The sequence below is a fragment of the Emydura macquarii genome, unplaced genomic scaffold, assembly GCF_026122565.2.
Source record: "Emydura macquarii macquarii isolate MOO-44397 ecotype Brisbane River unplaced genomic scaffold, CSIRO-AGI_Emac_v2 contig_2422, whole genome shotgun sequence".
Taxonomy (NCBI): domain Eukaryota; kingdom Metazoa; phylum Chordata; order Testudines; family Chelidae; genus Emydura; species Emydura macquarii.
The window spans coordinates 5,745,465-5,767,302 of NW_027132559.1; the positions used below are offsets into that span (position 1 = coordinate 5,745,465).

At 40.4% G+C, this 21,838-nt stretch overlaps 1 protein-coding gene across 1 annotated transcript; it reads left to right on the forward strand.

Annotated features, from left to right (window-relative positions):
- The first annotated feature begins 364 nt into the window (after positions 1-364).
- Positions 365-18,539, forward strand: CMTM6 (CKLF like MARVEL transmembrane domain containing 6). Its single transcript, XM_067561839.1, has 4 exons — positions 365-640; positions 8,709-8,885; positions 11,360-11,458; positions 13,377-18,539. The coding sequence occupies exons 1-4, from the start codon at positions 521-523 to the stop codon at positions 13,515-13,517; spliced, it is 537 nt and encodes a 178-aa protein (XP_067417940.1). The 5' UTR covers positions 365-520; the 3' UTR covers positions 13,518-18,539.
- Positions 18,540-21,838: the final 3,299 nt, after the last annotated feature.

A 21,838-nucleotide genomic window follows, 5' to 3' on the forward strand; every position in this document is an offset into this window, starting at 1 on the left:
AGGAGACTGAGGAGAAAAGGGCATCAGAGGAGGATAGGGCTGGACTCCGCCCAGGTCAGGAGCTGGGGGAGCGGTACCGTGGGTCCCCCCCGCCGCTTGTGGAAGCCTCGGGGAGTAGTTGGAGACCCCTGCGTGGGCCCCGTGGAAGTAGCGGGGGGCAGCCCGGATGCAGCCCTGCTCCTGTGCAAGCCGCAGGGAAAGTTCCCGGTGACTCATAGGATGCAAAAGTCGTTGACGTTACTGGTGAAAAGGCCCCTCTCACCGCTAGTCACGGCAGGCGAAGGTCGCTGGCGCCCCCGGCTTGGTGGGGGGAGGGACGGGGGGCGGAACGAGCTGCAGTGGGGGCGGGGCGAGGGGTGCCGCCTCGGTTGTGTCCCCGAAACCGGCCGGCCTGGGCCAGGGCGGGGCGGTGAATTCCGGGCGGCGGCGGCTTCGCGCTGTTTGTTCCGGCCCCAGCCTTGGCGGAGCGGGCGCCGCAGTCTGCGTCCGGCGCCTTTCGGTTTCGTTTGGCCGCCCCGCTATGGAGAACGGCGCCGTGTACAACCAGACCACCGAGCCGCAGGGCGGGAAGGCCGCCTCCTGCCTCTGCACTCTCAGGCAGCTCCCCTTCGCGCGCCTGCTGCTCAAGGCGGCGCAAGTGGTGAGTGCGAGCCCGGCCCCCGGCCCCGGCCGTCGAGAAACTCGGTGTCGCGCAGCCCTGTCCGAGGGTTGCCCCCGGGGGTGGCTCGAGCTGTTCTCCCAGCCCCGGCCGCCCCCCTCGGCCGCCCCACAGCAGGCGCGCCCCGCCCCGGGGGGGGGGGGTGAGGTGCGGCCCGGCCCCTGCTCTCGCCCCGGCCGTTGTTTATCGCTCACCTCACGCCAGGCAGGCCCGCGGAGCGGCACAGCGCGGGGGGGGCCGTGACTCGCCTGCCCTGGCTTCCCGGGGCGGGTGGGGGTCGGGGGGGGCTGTTGGTTTATCTGGTGAAACCAGCATACTTTTGGCGGGGCCCTATGGAAAAGCAGCCTGGCGCCGCCCCAGCGCAGGGGGGAGGTGCCCTGGACTCCGTGACTTCTCCAGGTCCTTTCCAGGCAGCCCTGCGTTTGTGTGGTTCCCCTCCCGGCCCTCAACCCACCCGGGGCCTTGTCCTGTGCTTTAGCGTGGCTGGGTTTTGGAGTACTGGGTTGGAGCAGGGTTGACACTTTTGTCCACTATACAATGCAGGTTCACAAGGCAAATAAGAGGTTAATTAATGAGTCGAGGTGGGATCTCTTATCCGACCAGCTGCTGCTGGTGAGAGAGAGAGGCTTTCAAGGTGACCCAGAGCTCTTCTGGTCTCTGAAGTGAAAAGAGACTCGGAGAGTGCTGTGTAAGCTCCAAAGCTGCTCTCTCACCAGCCATGTCTCTCTGATATCCTGGGACCAACATGGCCACACCAACACTGCATACAATTTAAATGAACGTTTCTTAACCTTTTGTCTTAAACAATGTCACTTCCCCCCTTCCCCATTTACAGTCTTCCTTCCTGCTGCCTTCTTCATGCTTCCCTGCTCTTTGTTGTTCCTGCCTTCTTAGTGCTCAGACATGAATGCTCAACTACATTGATAACACAAGTTGATTTTTTTTTAAATCACTTGTTTCAAGTCCACTAAACAGAAAACTTTGTTTTTGTGATGGCTTTTTTTTTTATTTGGATGTCAGTATAGGTCTGCTTCACATTTATAGGCATAGAAAGTGCATAATTCTCTGTTATAAACTGGATAACTGTCTAAATAAAAAGGACAAAATTGAGTACAACACAACATGAGTGTTTCCAACTCCCCCATCTTTGTGTTGTATGTGTTTTATTTGGGAATGAATACTGTTGTAAGTATGACATGCATGTAGTTGTTGTTTTCTAAATTTCATTTGGTTTTTTCTTTACCTTTTCATTAGTGATTTTGCTGTTTTTTCTGTCTGCTATCTATTACTGCCTCTTGATTTTCATTTTTAGGCTATATTTATCATTGCACAAAAATATCAGGTGGTATATAAAAATGATCAATAACATGTTAAGACAAAATGTTACTCTAATAAAAACAAATCTAAAAAATAATATCATAGACTTCTAATCAAAATAGAAGTTAATACAGTTACTTCCTTTTAAATGTAGACACAGAGCCACTATTTACTTCAGTCAGTGAGAATTTAGTTTGATCTAAAAAGTCTTAACTAAATTTAAAAAGTGAAAAAATAGTCTAAATCAGATGCTAAATGTGGAAATTCTACTAATGTTAAATAGTAAATTTTGAACTTTTAAATGTCAGTATATAGGTGAACTGGCATTGTAATTGTAATATCGCTTCTGCAGACTCAAACTATTACTACTATGAAGGTATCTTCAGGATACCAATATGGCACATCTGTTTGCACTGTATGATCACAGACACTGACTATTTAGAAGTTTGTGCTAGAGTTAGCAAGTGATTTCAATTTGTGTTGGAGGTTTAAATAATAAGCAGGATCCAGAGCGCTCAGATCAGTGTGGCACTGCTGCTTGTGTTCTTAGCGTTATAACTTAAAATTTAAACTGGTCTAAATCCATGTGAAGGGCTTAACATTCTGTATCAAAGGCTACATTCCATTATAATAGGTAATAGAAAATCTTGATTGAACCTCATTATATTATGGTGATCTAATGTGGTGGGGCTGGGGTATTACATAGTGGATCACTCAAAATCAAAAGAATCCTAAATCTTCATAGAAGGAATCTTATTCTGCTGGCTTTTTATGTGTATTTTTTGTAATCTTTTTATTCTTATTTGGAAATAGGTCATTTATGACTTATCTTAAATTTGTGGTTAATATACATTGTGTCACATTACTGTATCTATGTAAACGTGGTAAGTCAAGATTTATAGCCAAAAATGAAAATAGCAGCAACCTGATTTGGCTTTAGGGAAGATAGTGAAACCTAAATGGGAAAGGGTTGTAACCATAAAAATGTCAGTATCAGTGTTTTCCCAAAAGCAGAGTGGTTTTTAGAAATTGTTAATACAAAAGCAATTTCAGTTTCAATCCCAAACTGGTTCAAATTCTGTAGAAAGTTGGATAGAAGGCACATTGTGCCAAGATTTAGGATTCTGAATTCATATCTATAGCAGTAATACTTGTCATTTAAATGACTGATTTAAAAAGAAAAAGTATTGCATGTATAACCCTAGACTGAAAAGGAAAGTTATAATTTAAGCTTGAAGATCTGCTTTTGCTTCTGAACTGTTCATTCATTCCACAAACCATACTTTTAAAAACTTGTGAAATCAGCAGAATCCTTTGAATAGCAACCTTGTATGTAATTTTTAACCAGACGATTTCATTGGGGAAATGCCATAATTAAAGTTCTATACAAAAGAGATATAAACAGTTACAATTTCATAGGCAAGTATTTCACTTTGTTTTTGTTTTCACAACTTTATTTTGTACGATCACACCTATCTAACATTAAGGCTATGCTAGAAACTTGACAGATTTATACATAGCTACTAAGAGTGTATATAATGTTAGTATCAATAAGTGATTATCACTCAAGTGATAAAGGAGATTTTAATTTTTGTGGTGGCTGAATGTCGACACAGCATGGGGATGATGGTTTAAAAGTGAGCTGCAACGCTTTTTTGGCCACATTACCCTCTGCAAAGGGTAACACACTGAAGTTGTAAAGGAGAGACAGAACTTCGGCGCGTTCTCCCTGATGATCTTCAGACAGTGTAGAAGACTCTGTACAGTAAAGGCTCTGCAATTCTGGAAAGGAAGAAACGTTAGGGAACAGCCACTCTCTACAGGTGGTTTACCAATGGGTGTAGGAGATTTCAGAGTGTTAATTCAAACAAAAATTACTGCTGGTTGAAGTCTTGAGGATGATTTTTTATGCATCTCTGGCAGGGACCCCATGGCAGCACTTCTTTTTGAGGATCTGGGCTCTCATGGGGAGAGGATAATTATGGAAGTATATAGTGCAGAGGCATTTTTATCCCAGAGGTGTTTCTGCCCCTGGTAGCCACAAGAGATCTGTGTGGCTGTCAGGACCTCTGCATATTTTGAAGGCAGGAGGGACCCTGACAATGACTGAGGAAACTCTGAATGAAACATGTGGAATCTCCTGTTCCCTGCTGAGGAAAATCCATGTGTTTGTATAGCACCTAGCACCATGGGGCTCTGGTCTCTGACTGGGATCCCTATGATCTACCATACTGCAAATAATAATAATGTAGGACAGATGGGTGCTCTTTGGTGTTGTGAAAAATAATTATTTGAGGTGTTAAATAGCTTTAATGGAATACTGTGAATGTATAGAGTGAAATTAGAAATACAATTAAAAAATAACTATTTAAAATCAGTTCTTCCTTCCTCATTTTGCTGGTCAACTCCTGTGTTTTGTTTTTTCCCCTTGCAACAGTTTAAGGATAGCACCCAAAAGAGCGTAGTGAGCAGTTAACTGCACCTTTTACAGTGCTTTAGGTGTTTGTTAGATTAACTGTTGCGGATGAGTACAGTTGACAGAAATGGGGAAGAAAATGCCAATTAAAAAGATCAACTAAGTAACTTCATAATTCCAGATACAGAAGGCAATTTTGGGGAGAAAAGGATAGTAATTTAAAAAAAAAAACCATTCCCCTTAAATCTCTTAATAAGATTGAGATTGAAGTATTTACAAAAAACACAGCTACCAATTTACATACTAGGAAAAGCATAGTTGACATATGTTGTCAAATTCCTGCATGTAGGAGAAACCTCCTTACCTGAAGACAGTCATTTTAGTGGTGATACCTTTTCTCTTCATCACTGATTTTTAAATAGGGATTTAACTGTGGCATGTTTGTTAACATGCAAGCAGCTGAATATTTTCAGGGACAAAGGGACAGCTGTTAGTAAACCAGGGGTCTCAAACTTTTTTTGCTGGCACCCTCTTTGAAAATATTTCAGGCTTTGATGACCCCCATGCCATACCATCCTTACTGGCATGCACGGGAGGCTGACAGCTTGCGACCCCCTGAGGGGTCATGACCCCCAGTTTGAGATCCCCTGTAGTAAACATTCATTCATGAGCTCCTTGGTTTTGGATCAAACTCAACAGAGGAACGTCTACCATTGCTCCAGAGATAGCGTCATGGTTATTTGGGTTTCTGAGCTCTGCTCAAAGTGGGTTTCTAGCAAGTATGTTGCTTTTTTTCTGCTCTACTTTTTCATTGAACGGTGAAGATGATTCATATTGAAACTCTTCACTGCTGATAAAGAGCAGAAACTATTAATTAAACTGAAAACATGTGACTCACATTTTCAATGTGTGTGTGATAGGATAAACATGATTATAAGGAAATGGAAAACACCTGTAATGGCTATCTTTGCTTTTTAAATGAAAAAGCAAGAGGAAAAAGCCCCCCATACACACACGTTCCTAAAATAAAATAATTCAGTGAGTTCAAAATATTTCAGAGAAATCCATAGCAATAGTTATTTTATGCAGAAGTTGATTCCTGAGAAATGTACCTAATAGCAAAGTACATGAGAAAAAGGAAGTGCACTGAGAAATAGCCTTATTGTTTTCGTTTCTTAACTGTAATTCTTTCCACTCTTTAAGATGCATTTAATACTGTTGAGTATTCAGTATAGAATACTTGTCTGAAATGTTTCCTTCTGGGCTTGGTTTAGATTAGAAAATTTACAGTTCACGTGTGCTGGGCAACTTATCATATTCATATTAAAGGAAAACTCAGACTGAAGGCTGTATGTTATTTTCCTTGACTGTGACCCACTATCTAGCATGTGCAGCAGCTTGGTGCAGGCTATTAACTAAAAAATAATCAGTCAAAAGTGGTTGTTTTTGAATTCCAACTTTTTAAATGAATATTGGCAACTAATTGTCCAAAATAGGTGGTTTTAATTAAAATATTTTTCTGCCTTCTAGGGAGTTCAGATATGTCGTCTTGTGCTAATACATGAAAATCAGAAAGTGAAACAGTTAAAGAGTGATTATGTAAAGGTGTAAAGGAGGAGGTGGAGAGATTATCAAAACCTTTGGATAAACAGGGAAGCTGGTAACGCTTTCTTAGGCCTGGTCTGCACTTAAAAAGTTTATCTAGCACACCTATGCCGATAAGGGTGTGTGTGTGATATTTTACCAATATAGTTATGCCAGTAAAAGCCTTGGTGTGGATGTAGTTATAATAGTATAACTTATTTCATTGAACTGAACTGGAATAAGGCTATGTCTGCCCTACAGACTTCTGCTGGCACAGCTGTTCATCAGGTGTGTGAAGAGGTGTGATCCCTGACTGACATAGCTGTGCCAGCAGAAGTCTGTAGTGTACTGGCAAAACTGAGCTTTTATTGGTATAGATAGATGAGGGATGACTGTACTATACTAATACAAATTAGAACTTTGTTGGTATAGCTGCATCCACACTAGGAGTGCTTTGTCAGTATAGGAATACTGGTATATTATATTGGTAAAGCACACCTAGTGTGGACATAGCCTAAAGTTTAAACTATATCAATCTAAGCACTTTCATAGTGGTTTAACTGCTCGTACGCACTGGGGGAGGGGAATTGCCTGTTTAACTGTGCCAGCATAGGTAGTGTCAAAACTTTAAGTATAGAGAAGGCTTTGGAGAGTGCTGGTTTTCCTAAGGTTTTCTGTCTCACTTTGTAAGCTCAAATATTAGTCTTACCAGAAATTGACCTATCTAATTCTATTATAGAAGTGTAACAGTGTAATTAGTAAGGGTTTCTAAAATATGTAACAAATTCACCTAAAGTGTCAAGACTGAGTTGTAAAACTATAGCAATGTCACGCAAACTTTTATAGGTTAGTTTTGCTTTGTAAATTAAAAGAATTGAAACTAATAGTGTTGTGTCTAGAGATGAGCATGCTGTCTGGATGTACAGTCAGATCCTGGAATCTGACCAAGAAGCTGGTAGAGATAGGTAGTGCTGCAAAGATAATGGCATTAGCTCTCCTTGGCCTTGTCTACATGAAATATAAGACTAGGAGAAATATTTCCATTTGTTTTTGTTTTTATTTTGAAATTTCAGTGGAAACTTTTTTTTTTTTTAAATAAATAAAATAAATAAAAGTTTTTCTGAAACCTAATTACAGGATCATAACTTCCTGCTGTCTTTGGTAGCACCAATTGATGGAGCTGAGACAGGATTTTTATTTTTATCTCCATGTTACTTAACCTGTTCAGAGTAGACTTAGATTGCACATTGGTTAGATGATGTGCAGGTAAAAGTGCTGAAGGCCTGACTACACTGCAACCTCTGCTGTTGCTGCAACAGTAATGAATTACAAATCGTGAATTTGCCAGTGTAGATATAGCCTGTGAGGGGGATGGGTGTAGAGCTGAGCAAGCCTTGTTAAGAGTGACACCTGAAGGTTAAGATCAACATTAATAGAAGTTAATATCCTGAAGGTAAGTCCTTTACCCAGAAGGCTTGCTGTGATACATGGATTAATTGTAAAGAAGTGAATGATTGGGCATGAAAACAAAGCCCTTAACTTAATGACCTAGTCAGGTTCTCCCAACCTGGAATGTCCTACTTCAGGAGTAGTCAGTTATTTTTTGTCAAGGTCCAAATTTCTTGTTAAAGTTATTTTTTGTCAAGGTCCAGACTTCAGAGAAAATAATAATAATAAAAAAGATAATAAGTAAATAAAAAGATTTCGGGGTCTGTTCAAAAGGGTTTGGTGGTGTGGATTTGGCCTGAGGTCCACCTGTTGACTACCCTGTCCTACTCAATTGACTCTTTACTGCTGGGGTTTGTACTCTGTCAGCAATATAGGGTGGGAAAACCTAATGATAGAGTAGCCAAAATGAGAAAATTGCAAACAAAATTGTTATGCATACACACTTAAGAGGATAGCAATACAACTATATTCTCCTGTCTTCAAGCTAAGGAAACATTTTTTTAAGGTGACTTGTCCCATGGACATCCTAGTTGTCACAACTTTTTTGTTTTTTAGTATTTCAAATGAGCTAGTTCTCTTTTAAAAATAACTCATGTCCTTCCCTCAAAAATAAGATGTTTTGAGGTAAATGTAGAACTTCTGGGTAGATTGACCGATTGCTGTGTCTGACTTCAGTCTCAGCAAAAAAAACCTTGCTGGAGTGTGAGCATAATTAGCTATGTGTACTTTCTCTGGCGTACAGCAGGGGACACAAATTGTTCATCAGCGTCAGAAGTAGAATTTCAAAGTAGCTGCTGAGTTGGATGAGCTTCTTCTGCCATTTATTATAAGGAAGCTGGGGCACTAGTTTTCATTTTCAGCTCTGGGCTGTACAATAACATTTTGTTTGTTCTGACTGAGCATATGACAACCAAAAACCTATCTTCCTAGTGTGCTCCCTTCTGTCATGCATGAAACCATGAATTGGTAATATATTCTGTATAGTCAGCGAATGTGTGTCTGATGTAGTGTGTTCTGTTTAGCTGGATCTAGTTTATTAGTTAATTTTAACAGCAAGCTTTGTGTTTTTCTCCACATATCAGGTGTTTAATCTGTGGCATTTTTGTAGTTGTCCAATGGTTTGTCAGGTCACAAACTACAAACACAAAAATCTTTTGGCTTTGACATTTCAACTTTTTCTTTTATATGATAATTATTTTCACTGCTTTGATATAAGCTGACTGCCTGATATACAGACATTGGTGAATTTATTGTCTAATTTGAATAATCTTTATTTTTCCACAGCTACTTTCCTTTTTGGCCTTTATCTGTGAAGAAATTGTGGAGAGTTGTATCCTGTGTGGTGGGCTTTACTTCTTTGAGTTTTTAAGCTGCAGTGCCTTCTTTCTGAGTATCCTGGTACTGATTGTGTATTGCACCTCTGCATATGAAACATTTGAGAAGGATACACTTAAGAAATTAGTAAGGAACTGCTTTATTATTATTTATTTTTAGCTTCTAAATTTAAGGTGGGTTTTTTTAAAAGCAATTTAAATTATATAACTGTTCTGTCCAGACAATACATACTATTTGGTACAAGGCAATACAATAAGTAGTTGTTTGTTCTTCAATATATTCCTTTAAGGGGCAGGTTAAAGTTGTAGTATAATCAACTATTAACTCAGTGAACTTTAAATACCGCCTTTATATTAGCAACTACTTACACATTTTCACCTTGGCTACTGTTAGATACAGAGTTTCAGCTCTGGGCCCTGGAACTGGAAAGATGACAACTTGCTCTTTAGGAAATCTGACTGCTGGTTCTAAACCTCTTTTCAACTGGGATAAATGACCCAGGATTCAGACCAAAACAGATGTTTCTCTTCTGTGTGTTCCCTAACTAGCTGAGTAGCATAAAGAGAGTGAAGAAAGGGGTTAGGAATGCCTGAAAAGTCATTTGACAAAATAAGTACTATGCCAGTGAATCACCTCCCTGCATATTACTCTCTGTGAGGGTAGGCACAGAGAACTTTAGTATTTCCAATTTTATCTATGACGACTTCCCGTGAAGATTTTATGTGTGGTAATAGGTTTAATTAAGGATCAAGCAGCATGTTTTATTTAACAAAAGTTTTCTTGAGCATGTGTGTGCATCTCTTTGTTACAGCTAGGTTTTAACAGATTTTAAGTCTGGAAGGAACCATTCTGAACAATTAATCTCACCTCCTGCATAACACAGGCCATATGATTTCACCGTGTAATTCCTATGTCTGCATTTATGGCTCTGCAGGAGATTGCCATGTCTGTTTTAAGATCATTTTTGTAAAGAAAGTTGGGACTCCTCTGATATGAAAAGCAATATATAAAATCAAATGTCTGTGTTTTCTTGTCCCTTATAAAATAAACAAAAAGAGAGTTTATAGAACTTCTAAAACAAGAAGTTCTAGGGTTTTCTCCCAGTATTGCATCAGGAAGCAAAAATAAGTAAAGAGGCAAGAACAAGTCAGACCACACAAAATGTAAGACTAGGAGAAATATTTCCATGTGGGATTTTTTTGTTTTGTTTTGTTTTAAATTTCAGTGGAAATTGTTTGGTTTTTTAAGGGGAAAAAATTCTTCTGCAACCCAAACATGGCTGAAAAGAAAATTAGGTCGCTAAAAGTGGGAATTTTTATAATCCCTTGTGTTAGAGGCGTAGGTAGAGGTGTGTGTTTAATGAGATTTTTAAAAGCAACTGTGTCCTTTTCAATTAAAATATGAATGAACAGTCCCCACCCCATATGAACACACACACTCCATCTGAAACCCATTCCACCTCTTTCTAGGTTTTTCCTTTATTCTTAACTTAAAACCACAAATCTAAACCTTCACCTGAGTTTTTCCCTGAACTGACTGTTTCTAGAGTTTAGCTTTGAAATACCTCCTCTTGCTCTTTAGATTCTCTCATTTTATTGAATTGGAGATATTGAGGCCCATCTGGTTTTCCTGTTGGGGTGGATCAGCGGCAGAGATCTGCATTTCCATGCAGAGTCCTAGGACTTGGCATTCTGTCACACAAACTAATACTAAATTATATTATAGCATCTATGGAGTGCAGTTTGTTGCCTGCACATACTGGTGGGACCCCTGTCTGTCACATGGATTCACCTTGTAGAATAGTTCACTTAATTACTTGGAACTTGCCTGTTTTCTTACCCCTTGTTATTCTCTGCCTCTTTCAGACATCAGTTATGCTCAATATGCTTTTGAATTTCAGAAAATACAATATTGGCAAGCTCCAGAAGGGTATCCATGTTAGTCTGTTTTTAGCAAAACAGCGAGAGTTCTGTGGCACCTGAAAGACTAACAGATTTATTTGGGCATAAGCTTTTGTGGGCAGAAACCCTGTGAGTTTCTGCCCACAAAAGCTTATGCCCAAATAAATCTGTTAGTCTTTAAGGTGCCACAGAACTCTCGCAGTATTGGCAAGAACGCTCTTTTGTGTTGTGAGCATCCACCTAATTTAAGAATTGTCATAGCAAACTATATGTAGATTTTTTGATTGAAGGCATAAAGGTAGGAGAGTGTCAGTACCAAGAGATCTGAATGAATGTACTTATTTGTAGGGCTTTGTTTTCCCCAAGGCCTCTAAGAATTTAGTGAAACTAGGATAGCTAAACAGACTTCTCCTGAATGTGGAATATGTTGAGAGAAGTTAGATGAACGTGACTGACCATAGTAAGGGGGAAGGAAAGACACAGAAAGAATATTATGTGATGCAGACTCCTTTCAAATTGCCACAGTTGACTATTGTGCTGTATGTAATTGGAAAGATACATTTTTTTCTAGATTTATAATAGTGCTAGGTTTAACATACTATTTCACTGTCAGATTAACTTGGGCATTTTTAATATACTGGTTCCTTTACCAAGCAGTGCCTCCAGTAGTTTATAATTTTCTCTTTTTTATGATTGCAGGATATCTGGGCCACTACAGTAGTGGGAGTTCTCTTTTTCATAGCTTCCATTGTGTTTGCTGCAACCAGTGACAAATCAGCTGTTGAAACTGTTGCAATTGTAAGTATATGAAAACATCCCACACATTGTATTTGAAGTCTTTACCATAACTTCTGTACTGTTTTAAACCTTCAGTCCTCTGCTCAAGGTTTACAGGAAGGGAAGCTGTGGCCAGGTTGTGGCCAGGGAACAGAAGGCAGTGCATTTGTTGGGGTAAGGGTGCAGAAAGAAGTGGCTACTTTAGGGCTCTTAAGGTCTGTTACACAAACCTCTATTACAACAGAACTTGGGAGATTCACAAGACAGGCACGTTCTCCAGCTGTGGTTTTCATACAGTTTGCTGGAAGCTCTGCATATCCTAGGAGCTCCATAATATTGTGTATGCTGGGAAAAGCTCTTAGTTCCCTTAGCTATCTTTGCAACCTTGGCCCTGTGTTCTTCTGACTCCTCCCTGGGTCACTATTATCATTTCACCCTTCCTTCCAACCTTGGCCCCCAATTATTCTAAACCTTTTCTCTCAGATTCATCAATTTTGTTCTTGCTTTCTCCATAAGGTATGTCAACACAGGAAAGAGACACCTGCGGCTGGCCCTGTACCAGCTGATTCAGGCTCACAAGGCTCTGGCTGCAGGTCTGTTTCACTGCTGTGTAGACTTCTGGGCTTAGGCTTGAGCCCAGGCTCGAGGACCCTGCGAGGTGGGAGAGTTCAGCAATGAAACATGCTAGTCCGAGTCAGCTGGCATGGGCCAACCGTGGGCTTTTCTTTGCTGTGTAGACATACCCTAATTTTGCCTCCATTAGGATTTTCAGAAATCGACTTGATCTTCTGTGGACCCTAGTAGGTCAGAAAGGTCTTTGATTCAAATTTTATAAAGCGTGTGGGGAAGTGCAGTCTTCTTAGGCCACATCAGGGCAACAATTTTTCAAACCTTGTGAGTCCACGTTAAGTTCTAAGGACTCTAGAACATTTTCATCATGTTTGAGCAGGGAATGGTAATGGACATACAGCTGAGCTATCAGTTATAGCAGGGAGGGTATTTCCAGAGTTCCTCAAGTGTGCAGAATATTCAGGGCATCTAGGAAGCTATACAGTACCAGAAATAGTTAGATGAGCAGCAAGGCATGTAGCTCACAAGGAACACTGGAGGTTCTGCAGTTCTGAGATTCACTTCTCCTGCATGCTTTTTAAAAAGTCTTCATATTGTTGCTGTGCTAATTATAAAGCATCAAAAGCAAATAACATTCTTCTTAAATAAAGTTTCATTAGAAAACCAAAGTAAAGAACTCTTATCCCATAATCAGAATGCTCTTAGAATTTACAAGGAGAAGAATACACTTATCTTCTGTAATATTCATTTGCGACACAAATATTAACTTAGCCACTTTCATAGCTTTCTGCCTCCCACAACAGGGAGATGGAAGAAATCTGTCCCTCTTAGATCTTACTTCATTTCATTGTGTTGGCTCAAATCAGCTGCATAAAACTTAACTCTGTCAAACTTCACTGAATCCCATTAATACTAAGGTACCAGTTTGACTCATTATTAGTTGGCCTTTGACTATATCTCTATTATGCTACTGCCTCACCCAACACTTTTTTTTTTAATAAGAGCATTAATCTCTGCTTCTAAGATGGTATGTAAAAAATTTTTACTCTGAATTCCTTGCAGTCATATAGTAAAGTCCTGTATGTGCACACCTGATCCAAGAAGTAAGAGCTTTAAAGCACAAGACATGCCAGAATTATGATTTCTGGTCTGTTTCTGTTAAGAACTGAATTGCTGACTTCAAAAGACTAGAGACTGAATGCGCTACAGTTTCTAGTGCATAGCAATACTACAGTAAAGCTGGGGTTGTTTTTTTGTTTTTGCAGGAAGAAGGTTGCTTGTTTTCTTGATTCAGGTTCTCAACTAATTATTGTTCCAACTTTGATGTTTATGTATACATTCTTAACACCTGTTTCTTTCACATTCACAGGTGTTTGGATTTTTGGCAAGTATAGCATTTCTAGTTGATTGTATTCAGATGTTAATGGAGAAACGTAAAATGAAGGAAGGAAAATTGGAGAACACTGGCAACACACAGAACACACAAGAAAATCAGCCGCTGAATAACTAAGCTAAACTTTAAAAAGTCCATTAATTACTATGAGTTAAATGAATCAAGATGAAATACTTTTATTTCCCTACTTATTTCACTGCATTGAGGGTAATTTTGTCTTCTCTCTCTCTTGCAGCTAGCCAGCTTTGTACAAATCTGACCCTATCATAAGTTTTTATAGGCTTAAGTTTCTTACCGAGAATATATTGAGCATCAGGGTTTATAAAATTCTCCATATAACTTGTCCTGACTAATAATTGTTAGAGGCACATTTTAAAAGGAAGAAATTTCCTCCAAACAGATTTTTTAAAATTTAAACATAAAATAGACATCAGTAACTGAAAGTACTGATCTACTGATGAGAATGACTGTAACACAGGCAAACTCAACAGTCTTAATTTCTGAGTTACGTTTTTAGAATATTAAAATTGTATATCAATAGGGCAGCCCAGAATTCAAAATTGGTTGCATTAATTCACACCTAGTTATGTTGGTGATATCCAGCTTCTTGGCTCTGATGCTAAGTATGAATTAGTTCAATGAAATCCCTTATTTGTTTTATTGGTTAAACTGTGAATGTAAAAGGGAAACTAAATTTGGCAGTCTCATAGAGGGTTCTGCCCCCAAATGAGTTCTTCTTTACTTTGATTTTATCTGGTGTGCTTTACTACATACCTCTAGACTCTGTTTTGTTTTGGTTTGGTTTTTGTCTCTGAAAGCCACTGCTCTTTTTTTAAAGGCAGTCAGTAAAACAGATACAGCTAGCTCATGTGATCAGTTGTCAAGTGGTGTATCACTTCGTTGAAGTTTAAAGCTGTAAGTGATACATTCTTTAAAAATATTGTTAAAAAAAGCCATTAAAAGAAAGAAGAAATTTGAAAATTAGCCTTAAGAGAGATGGTTAAGAGACCAGTATTTTCAGCCTAGAGGAAAGAAAGCTGAGAGGAGACTAATGGCCTACAAACAGGTAAAGGGATATATTTTTTTAAAAAGGGGTGTGTGTATGTCGAGGGAAGGAACTGGGACCAATTTATTCTCTCAGTTCACAACAGGGGGGAACAAAATAAGTAATTAGCTTAAGCTTTGCCAGGGAAAGTTTAACTTAAAATTAAAATAATGAAACTTTGGCATTGTCCCAATGCACATCACATATACTGTTAATAACATATGCAGTTTGTCCATGTATACTTGAAGATGAATTGTCATGAAAGTTGATTGTTTGTCCTTGCTACTGTGTGCAGCTCAGTTGGTGAATGAATAAATAAGCAAGCAAGCAGTTGTATAAATGTCTAGTCTTGAGACAGCTGCCCATGGGATGAAAAGGAAAGCTATTAGTGAGCAGTGGGTTAGGCACAAGCAGTGTAAGGATATAAAAGACCAGACAGGTTGAGTCCTAAATCTCAGGCCAACAGAGCTGTATATGACAGCCATATAAAGAGGCCAGTGGTGGAAAAGCATTCTTCAAATGTTTGAGAGGTGGTTGAGTTTTTTGCAGTGGAAGGGAAAAATGAGATTCTTAGACCTACAGGGAAGGCTATGTAAGCAGGATAAATTGTAGTAAACTTCCAAGAGAGCATGAGATGCCCCAAAGTATATATTTACATAACCAGGCCTCTAAGATACTGGTGTGGGTTTTTTAAAAGTAGGGTTTTTGGTTTTTTTTTTCTTTTCATGACGCCATATCTTTCATGATTTGAGACAATAAACATCATTTCCTCAAAATTTATTATGACAAGCTTACAGCCCTTTACACTGTTGAGGCTGCTCTGAGACTAAACCCTCTTGGAAGAGGTCGTCTTCTCCCCTCACCATATTTTGTGGACAGGGTGAAGAAGTTGTAGTAAGGCATTTAAAGTGTTCTAAGTGAAATCGGAGGCTTTTTCTAAGACTGCTACTTTCTGATGATCATACATAATACAGTTGTAATGGTCTCCCTTTGTTAAATGTGTCAGCTCCCAGACAGTTGAACCTGTTTGTGAAGGAAATCTGACCCTAGCACTACATTTTGCTGAAGGAATGTGGTTGGTGGTATAGAGCAGCAAGCTTAGCCTGAAGCATACTTTCAGAATAAATGCTCACTTTTCTTAGTGAAATTTCCTTATTTCTGAAGGAAATGTGCTCTTCCTTAGGACAAACATATTTATTTTCTCTGTACTAAAGGGTCTGTTGTCTCCTTAGATAAATAGAACTGCTGTTGCTGTCACTGCTAATTGTGTGCATGATAAGAGAGTAAACGAAGGTATCTTTACCGCAATACTCCTGAAAATATATAAATATCTCTCTCTCTCTCATACTGTGTGTATAAATCTTTAATTTGGAACTAGTATCTATCACTACAGGGAATATCCTCTATATTTGGCTCCATTCTGGTTTTTGTTAATTTCTCTGTGCATGGTTTTTACTAGATTATTTTTACTTGCTTTTTGCATCAAAAGTGACTGTAAGTCTTGATATTTTTCAATCTATATTTAAATGTAAAAATAATATTGTTGCAATGATATCTAGAATGACTTCCACCCAGAACCCTTCGTTGTTTTGTTAAATTTTATTTCCCCAGTATGGGGCTTGGCCATATTTTTCCCAGCATGAGAGTATGTGAAGAGGTTCCCTGCATTGTCTAAAAACCAGCATTTGTGCTGCCTCTGCAGCACTCAGCTCTTGGACAGGGAGGAATCAATGAACTTCCAATGCCCTGTATAGAATCAGAGAAATTTGTGTGGGAAGAGGTCTGTTAAGTCATCTCTCTGCCTTGGTTTCTTATCTGTATAATAATAAAAGTGCATTTGGTATTCTTATATTAAAGTGATGGGCACCAATATAAGAACCTAGATGGATACATCCCATGATCTCAAAATGCTTTACAAGGAGATGAATAACTACTAAGTTCACTTTACAGATGAAAAGACTGAAGTACAGAGGCTAAGTGATTTTCTGTTGCAAGGAAGCAGTGCCAGAAGAATGACTAGACCTCAAGTGTCCTGACTCCCAGTCCCATGATCTTACCACTAAACCATGTAAAAATGGAGATACTTGCCCACCTTTGTAGAACACTTTGAGACATTGATATAAGTAGAAAGTAGTGTTCAGTCCACCCCCTTGCTAATTCACGGTTATTCTCTGCAGTGTGTGTTCCTAGTGTGTCATCCAGCTTTAGTTTTAAATGTCCCAAGCAATGAGGCGTCTACCACTCTCCACAGGAACCAAATGGATGACCCTCAGACAGATTTGAGTGTCAACTTATTTCTTTCTAAAATAAGAGGCTATAAGTGCCTTTTTCGAATATAAAGTGATGGAAAACATTTATGATCAACTGTGTCATGAAAAGGGAACAGATAACCTTTGGGAACTAGTTAGCTCTACTTTCTAATCTGCCATAGTAATTCTCTGGGAGATGCAAGGCCCATTACCCTCATAAACACACACAACTCATGTCAGACTAGCAGAGTCTCTCTCATGTAGCAGTAGAGTTCTACCACTAGACCAGCCTGGAGTTGGGTTCAAGTGATTTTATGTACATTGTAGTGGACATACAGAACTGGAATTACTAACTTAAAGTGGGGGTGGTGTGGGTGTTGGCATAAGTTTTATGAGCATGGTATTGGTTTAAAAACTGTTCATTTTTGTTTAAAAAGACTTTGGGATTACAACTCATTTGAATTTCTTTAAGCAAACCTACGAATACTAAGCATGTAACTTTTTCATCTGTATTTGGAAGCAGTTTTATAAACTACCGTAGAAACCGTATAAATAGAGCTGGATATAAGTCCTTCAGAGCTCAGTCATGCTTGTATGTTGGCTGGAGTGAGAGACTTTATTGATATAAAAACAGTTTTGAAATTTTTTTTACACTCTAAAATATATCTTATTTGATGGTTTTTATTGTCAGACTCAAAACTTTGCTTTTTTAAAATTAGGCATAATCCTAAAAGTGGAGAGGGTCAATTTTAAACTGGATTAAATGTTCCTGCAAAAATACTTGCTTAATCAGTAATAAAACCTGTGGAGAGAGTAATTTCTATAGGAAGCCTACCTGTGCATTGTGTCCCATCCGTAAGAGAGGTTTATCAGTAGTTGTCTATGGGGTTATGAGCCTGCATCCATCCCTGTTGAGAGACTTCAGCCTATTGCAACTGATTCTTTTCAGACACCAGAAGCACCTGGTGAATCTTTACACCAGTTTCCATGGCGTGTGTCTCTTGAAGTGCTGTGGGAACCAGTGCACACGATTCTGGATAATGTCTGAGGACCAGTTATAAGTGTCTGAATACAGGGATATGGCATGCAGGGCTTGAGATCCCCTTATGTCGTATGTGATAATGCTTTTATCCTATTTATGTTTTCCAGGAAATTGTCAATCTTATGTTTAGATTTAATATTTAACCTACCTTAAAATTACAATATCAGCAGGAGGAAAGCAAGCAAGCAGTATCCTCCATCCCCCGTTTCACCCTGCAAATCTGGAAAACAGTGAACTATCTTGAACTATTCCCAGAGATATTTGGGGAAAGATGTTGTGGCATAACAGCAGTTGCCATTATGTTGATTTCAGTTCCATTCAAAATGCAGAAACCAATTTGTACAAAAGAAATACACAACTTCCAGTAGAGGAAAACATTTTATGAGGTTCTTTAAAGAGTATGTATAATTGATTGCAACAGTAAATTAACTTGATAGTGTCCTATTTAAGGTATAAAATGTGTGTATAAAAATTCCTTTGAATATATTCGTTTGTTGCTGTTTATATGTAATGTATATTTAGATAATTTTGAACTGTCGTAAATTTAATTTTTGTATTTTCATGATTTTGAGATTTAAGGAGCTTTTTTAATGGTTACTGGATAAGGAAAATATAATGGTTCTATAACTACATACGGTTCTTTGATCTGTACTGCAAATTCCTTGACATTCCAGTTGAAGCATTGCAAAATACTTAAGATTTTTCCATTCTAATCCCGTGTCCTTTTTAATGTGCTATACTTTTTTATTGGATTTCTAAAATATTTTGTAATAATTTTAAATAAAGTATTAGCAAGTAACTTGCTTACAATCTTTCTCATCTCCTCTACTAATAATTTGGCATTAATATCCACTTCTGCTGGAGGAAACCGAAGGAAATTGCTTCCTCTTTTGTTATTATTTAGGGCCATTTGCCCTGTTTGATGGAAAGAGACTGCTTGTGTTTGGACTGGGGGGAAATGTTCAGCCTACAGTCTTATGAAGTTGAACACTTTCAGTGGAAGTTCCCACAAATTATCTTCTGACATATGCTCAATATTGTGACATTAAAACATACTGTGCAAAAATGGTCCTTCCACAACAAACTTTACACCTACGGTTTGCTGTAGGTTACTTGATATGTACAGTTCAAGCACTGCTTTTCAATTGACTGGATTATTTCTTGGGGCATTTAACAAAAGAAATGGGAGGCTTGTATTAAGAAGGCTTATAAACAAAAAACCTTATAAACACTACCCTGTGGGGGAGTGCATTTATCCTAACTTAGAGAAGAATGATCAAACTACTCAGCTGGGTAAGAATTGAAATACGATGTCTGATTTTGAAAATGCTTTTCTAAATCATAAACATGCAGCCTTTTTGGGGACTATCTTTTTACATTTTTCTCCTATTTTCTGTTTTTGTTGTTCCTTCCACTCCACCAAGCATGTTATATTATTGCTCCCATGTAATTGTGACAGATGCACTTATCTAGCTAAGGCTTCTTTTACTTAGTTTTTTGCAAACCATGTGACCATGGTATAACTACGCACCTTTTTCTTCACCATTGCATTAAAATTGGTATAAAGGGTGAAATGTACCTCAATTTTTGTATCATGACCAAAGGGGTGAAACCTGCCCCCCACTGACGTCAGTGGGGCCTTGGTTTTCAGATGAACATATCGATCAGAATTCTGATTGTTGAGATAAAAAGATTTCTTGTAAATTTGAAAAGGGTTTAACTTGAGAAAAGAATGACTGGAACAATTAGCTACAAGCACAGGCTTTGTCCCTGAGTAACTCCTGTACAGTCAGTGGAGTTATACCACTGTAACACGCAAAATATTTCTCCAATCTGTTGGCTCACTAGATAATATGCAGGTAGCACCTGCATGCTACAGTTCATCCATCTGCTGTTCATTGCAGATGTCAGTTTCTTTAGTTAGGGTAGGAGGGAGAGTTCCTCTTTAGAGCAGGGAGCACAGCATGCCATCTGCACTCATAATATGCAGCTCCTGTCCTTCCTCTCTAATACTGAAGAGTGGGAACCAAGCCGATCAATCACATGGTTTTATTCCTAGTGAATTCAAAGGAGCAATTTCTTTTCATCTGTTAGACACATGGGATACACAGGTTTGTGTGTTAATCTGTCAACATTGATCAGAATTATATTCAGGTTAGATACAGCCTTCAGCTTCTTGGCAAGCTGCCAGTGAACCCTCTGTTTTACAGGCTGGGCACAGCACCAGGGTAAACCCTAGGTTTCTTTGGACTCTATTTATAGTGATACATATAGATCCTATCTATATTCTCCTGCTTATAACCAGGTCCTTCCAACTCTGTGTACTCACAGCACTTCCTGCTTTTCGCTATTCCTGTCTGCATGAGATCTCCCCCATTTCTGCAATTAGGCTATGCTTCCTTTCTCACCCACCAGTTTGAGACTGTTTGTATGAGCCTTTCATGGCCACATGCAGAAGGCAAATCAGGCCAGGTGATGGGAGATGGAGCGCAGATCCAGGTGATGTCGGCTAGACATTCTGTCAGCTGAGGCCCACAGGTGTTGGAGTGAGATGAGACAAAAGATGAAGATGGTGACCAAGCTTGGGGTTTAAGGAGCATGTGTGTCTGTGAAAGAGAAGTGTGGTTGTTGGGTCACAGAGGCCTAAAGCCCACAATATACTGTGCCTACTTCTTCCCCTTTTGACTAAAGCCATCTCTTGTATAGTCTACGGCCTTTAATGTTTTGTCTTCAATTAGTTGTCACATCCATCACTTGCTAACGTACAAAAATGTGCTTTGGAAGAATCTTTAGGGGAGATTTCTGAAGGAGCCTAAATGATATGGGTGTTTGAAACTCTTCCCTCTTCATCTGTCTGTCCCCTTCTGCTAGCCTGGAGCAAGCTGGGCTTCTCTCTTCGAGTGATTTGCTCATATCCATTCCATTATAGGTGTGTGCGCACCCTGTGCACAGATTCCTGGAACTTTTTTCCCTTAGCAGGCCCCGTAGGGTCGGCTCAGGCGCCCCCTGGAGTACCACGCTTATGCTGTGGTACATAGGGCGCTGCTGACCCCGGGGGCCCTCAGTTCCTTCTTTCTGCCCGTTGACGGTTGCTGGACATTGCCTCTTGCTTTGCAAGTCGCAGCCCCTTAGTAGTTAGTTGTATACAAAGCACTTAAGTAATTAGATAGTTTAGGAAACCCTCAGGGGTTTTTTCTTTGCATTGGGCCATGCCTGGCTCAACGGGTTTCAAACCTTGCACCGAGTGTGCCAAACCTGTCCCTGTGAGTGACCCTCACTCTCGCTGCCTCCAATATCTCGGGGAGCAGCACTGCAGGGACTGTAGCCGGGAGGGGTGATCCCCCTCTGAGGAGGACCCAGAGAGGGAGCCAGACCCACCCTGGCTGACAGAGGCCTGTCCCAGGGAAACACCTGACCGGAAGCAAGGGGGCGGGTCTAGGCCTTTAAAGGCCCCAGTGGCCCCACCTGACCGGAAGCAGGGGGGCGGAGCTAGGCCTTTAAGAGCCAGGCCGGTGAGCTCAGTTGGTGGGAGGCGGCCGAAGGGGAAGGACGTGTCTCCTCCGGAGCTCCTAGCCAAGGCTGGGCCGGGCTGGGAGAGGGAGTGGCCGGCCTTAAATCCAGCCTGGGGATCGACCGAGGCCTCCCCCAGGTACCCTACGGCCTGGGAGTTGGAGGGACCGCCAGAGACCCCCTCGGCCTGGAAGCAGGAAGAAGGCCCGTCGGGGCTCCCTGCAGACTACGAGCCGGGGGAGAACCCCCCGGAGACACCCAGGGCTTGGGAGCCAGAACCAGACCTGCCAGAACAGTGCCGAGCCTGGGACCCCGAGGATCTACCTGCCTGAGGGCCTGGCCATGGACTGTTTGCCTTGCCAGCCCGGCCTGAGGGCCTGGCCATGGACTGCTTGCCCTGAAAAGGGCACAAGACTGCTCCCGGTGGGAGGTAGCTGGGAGGGGTGGTCCCCCTCTGAGGAGGACCCAGAGAGGGAAAACCCGGACGCTGCTCCCCGGTTCCAAGGGCACGTCCACAGGGACAAAAGCAAAATATGAAGAGCCTTCAAGCCCCGCACCCAGAAGGAGAGAGAAGCGCAGCTGAAAGCTATTC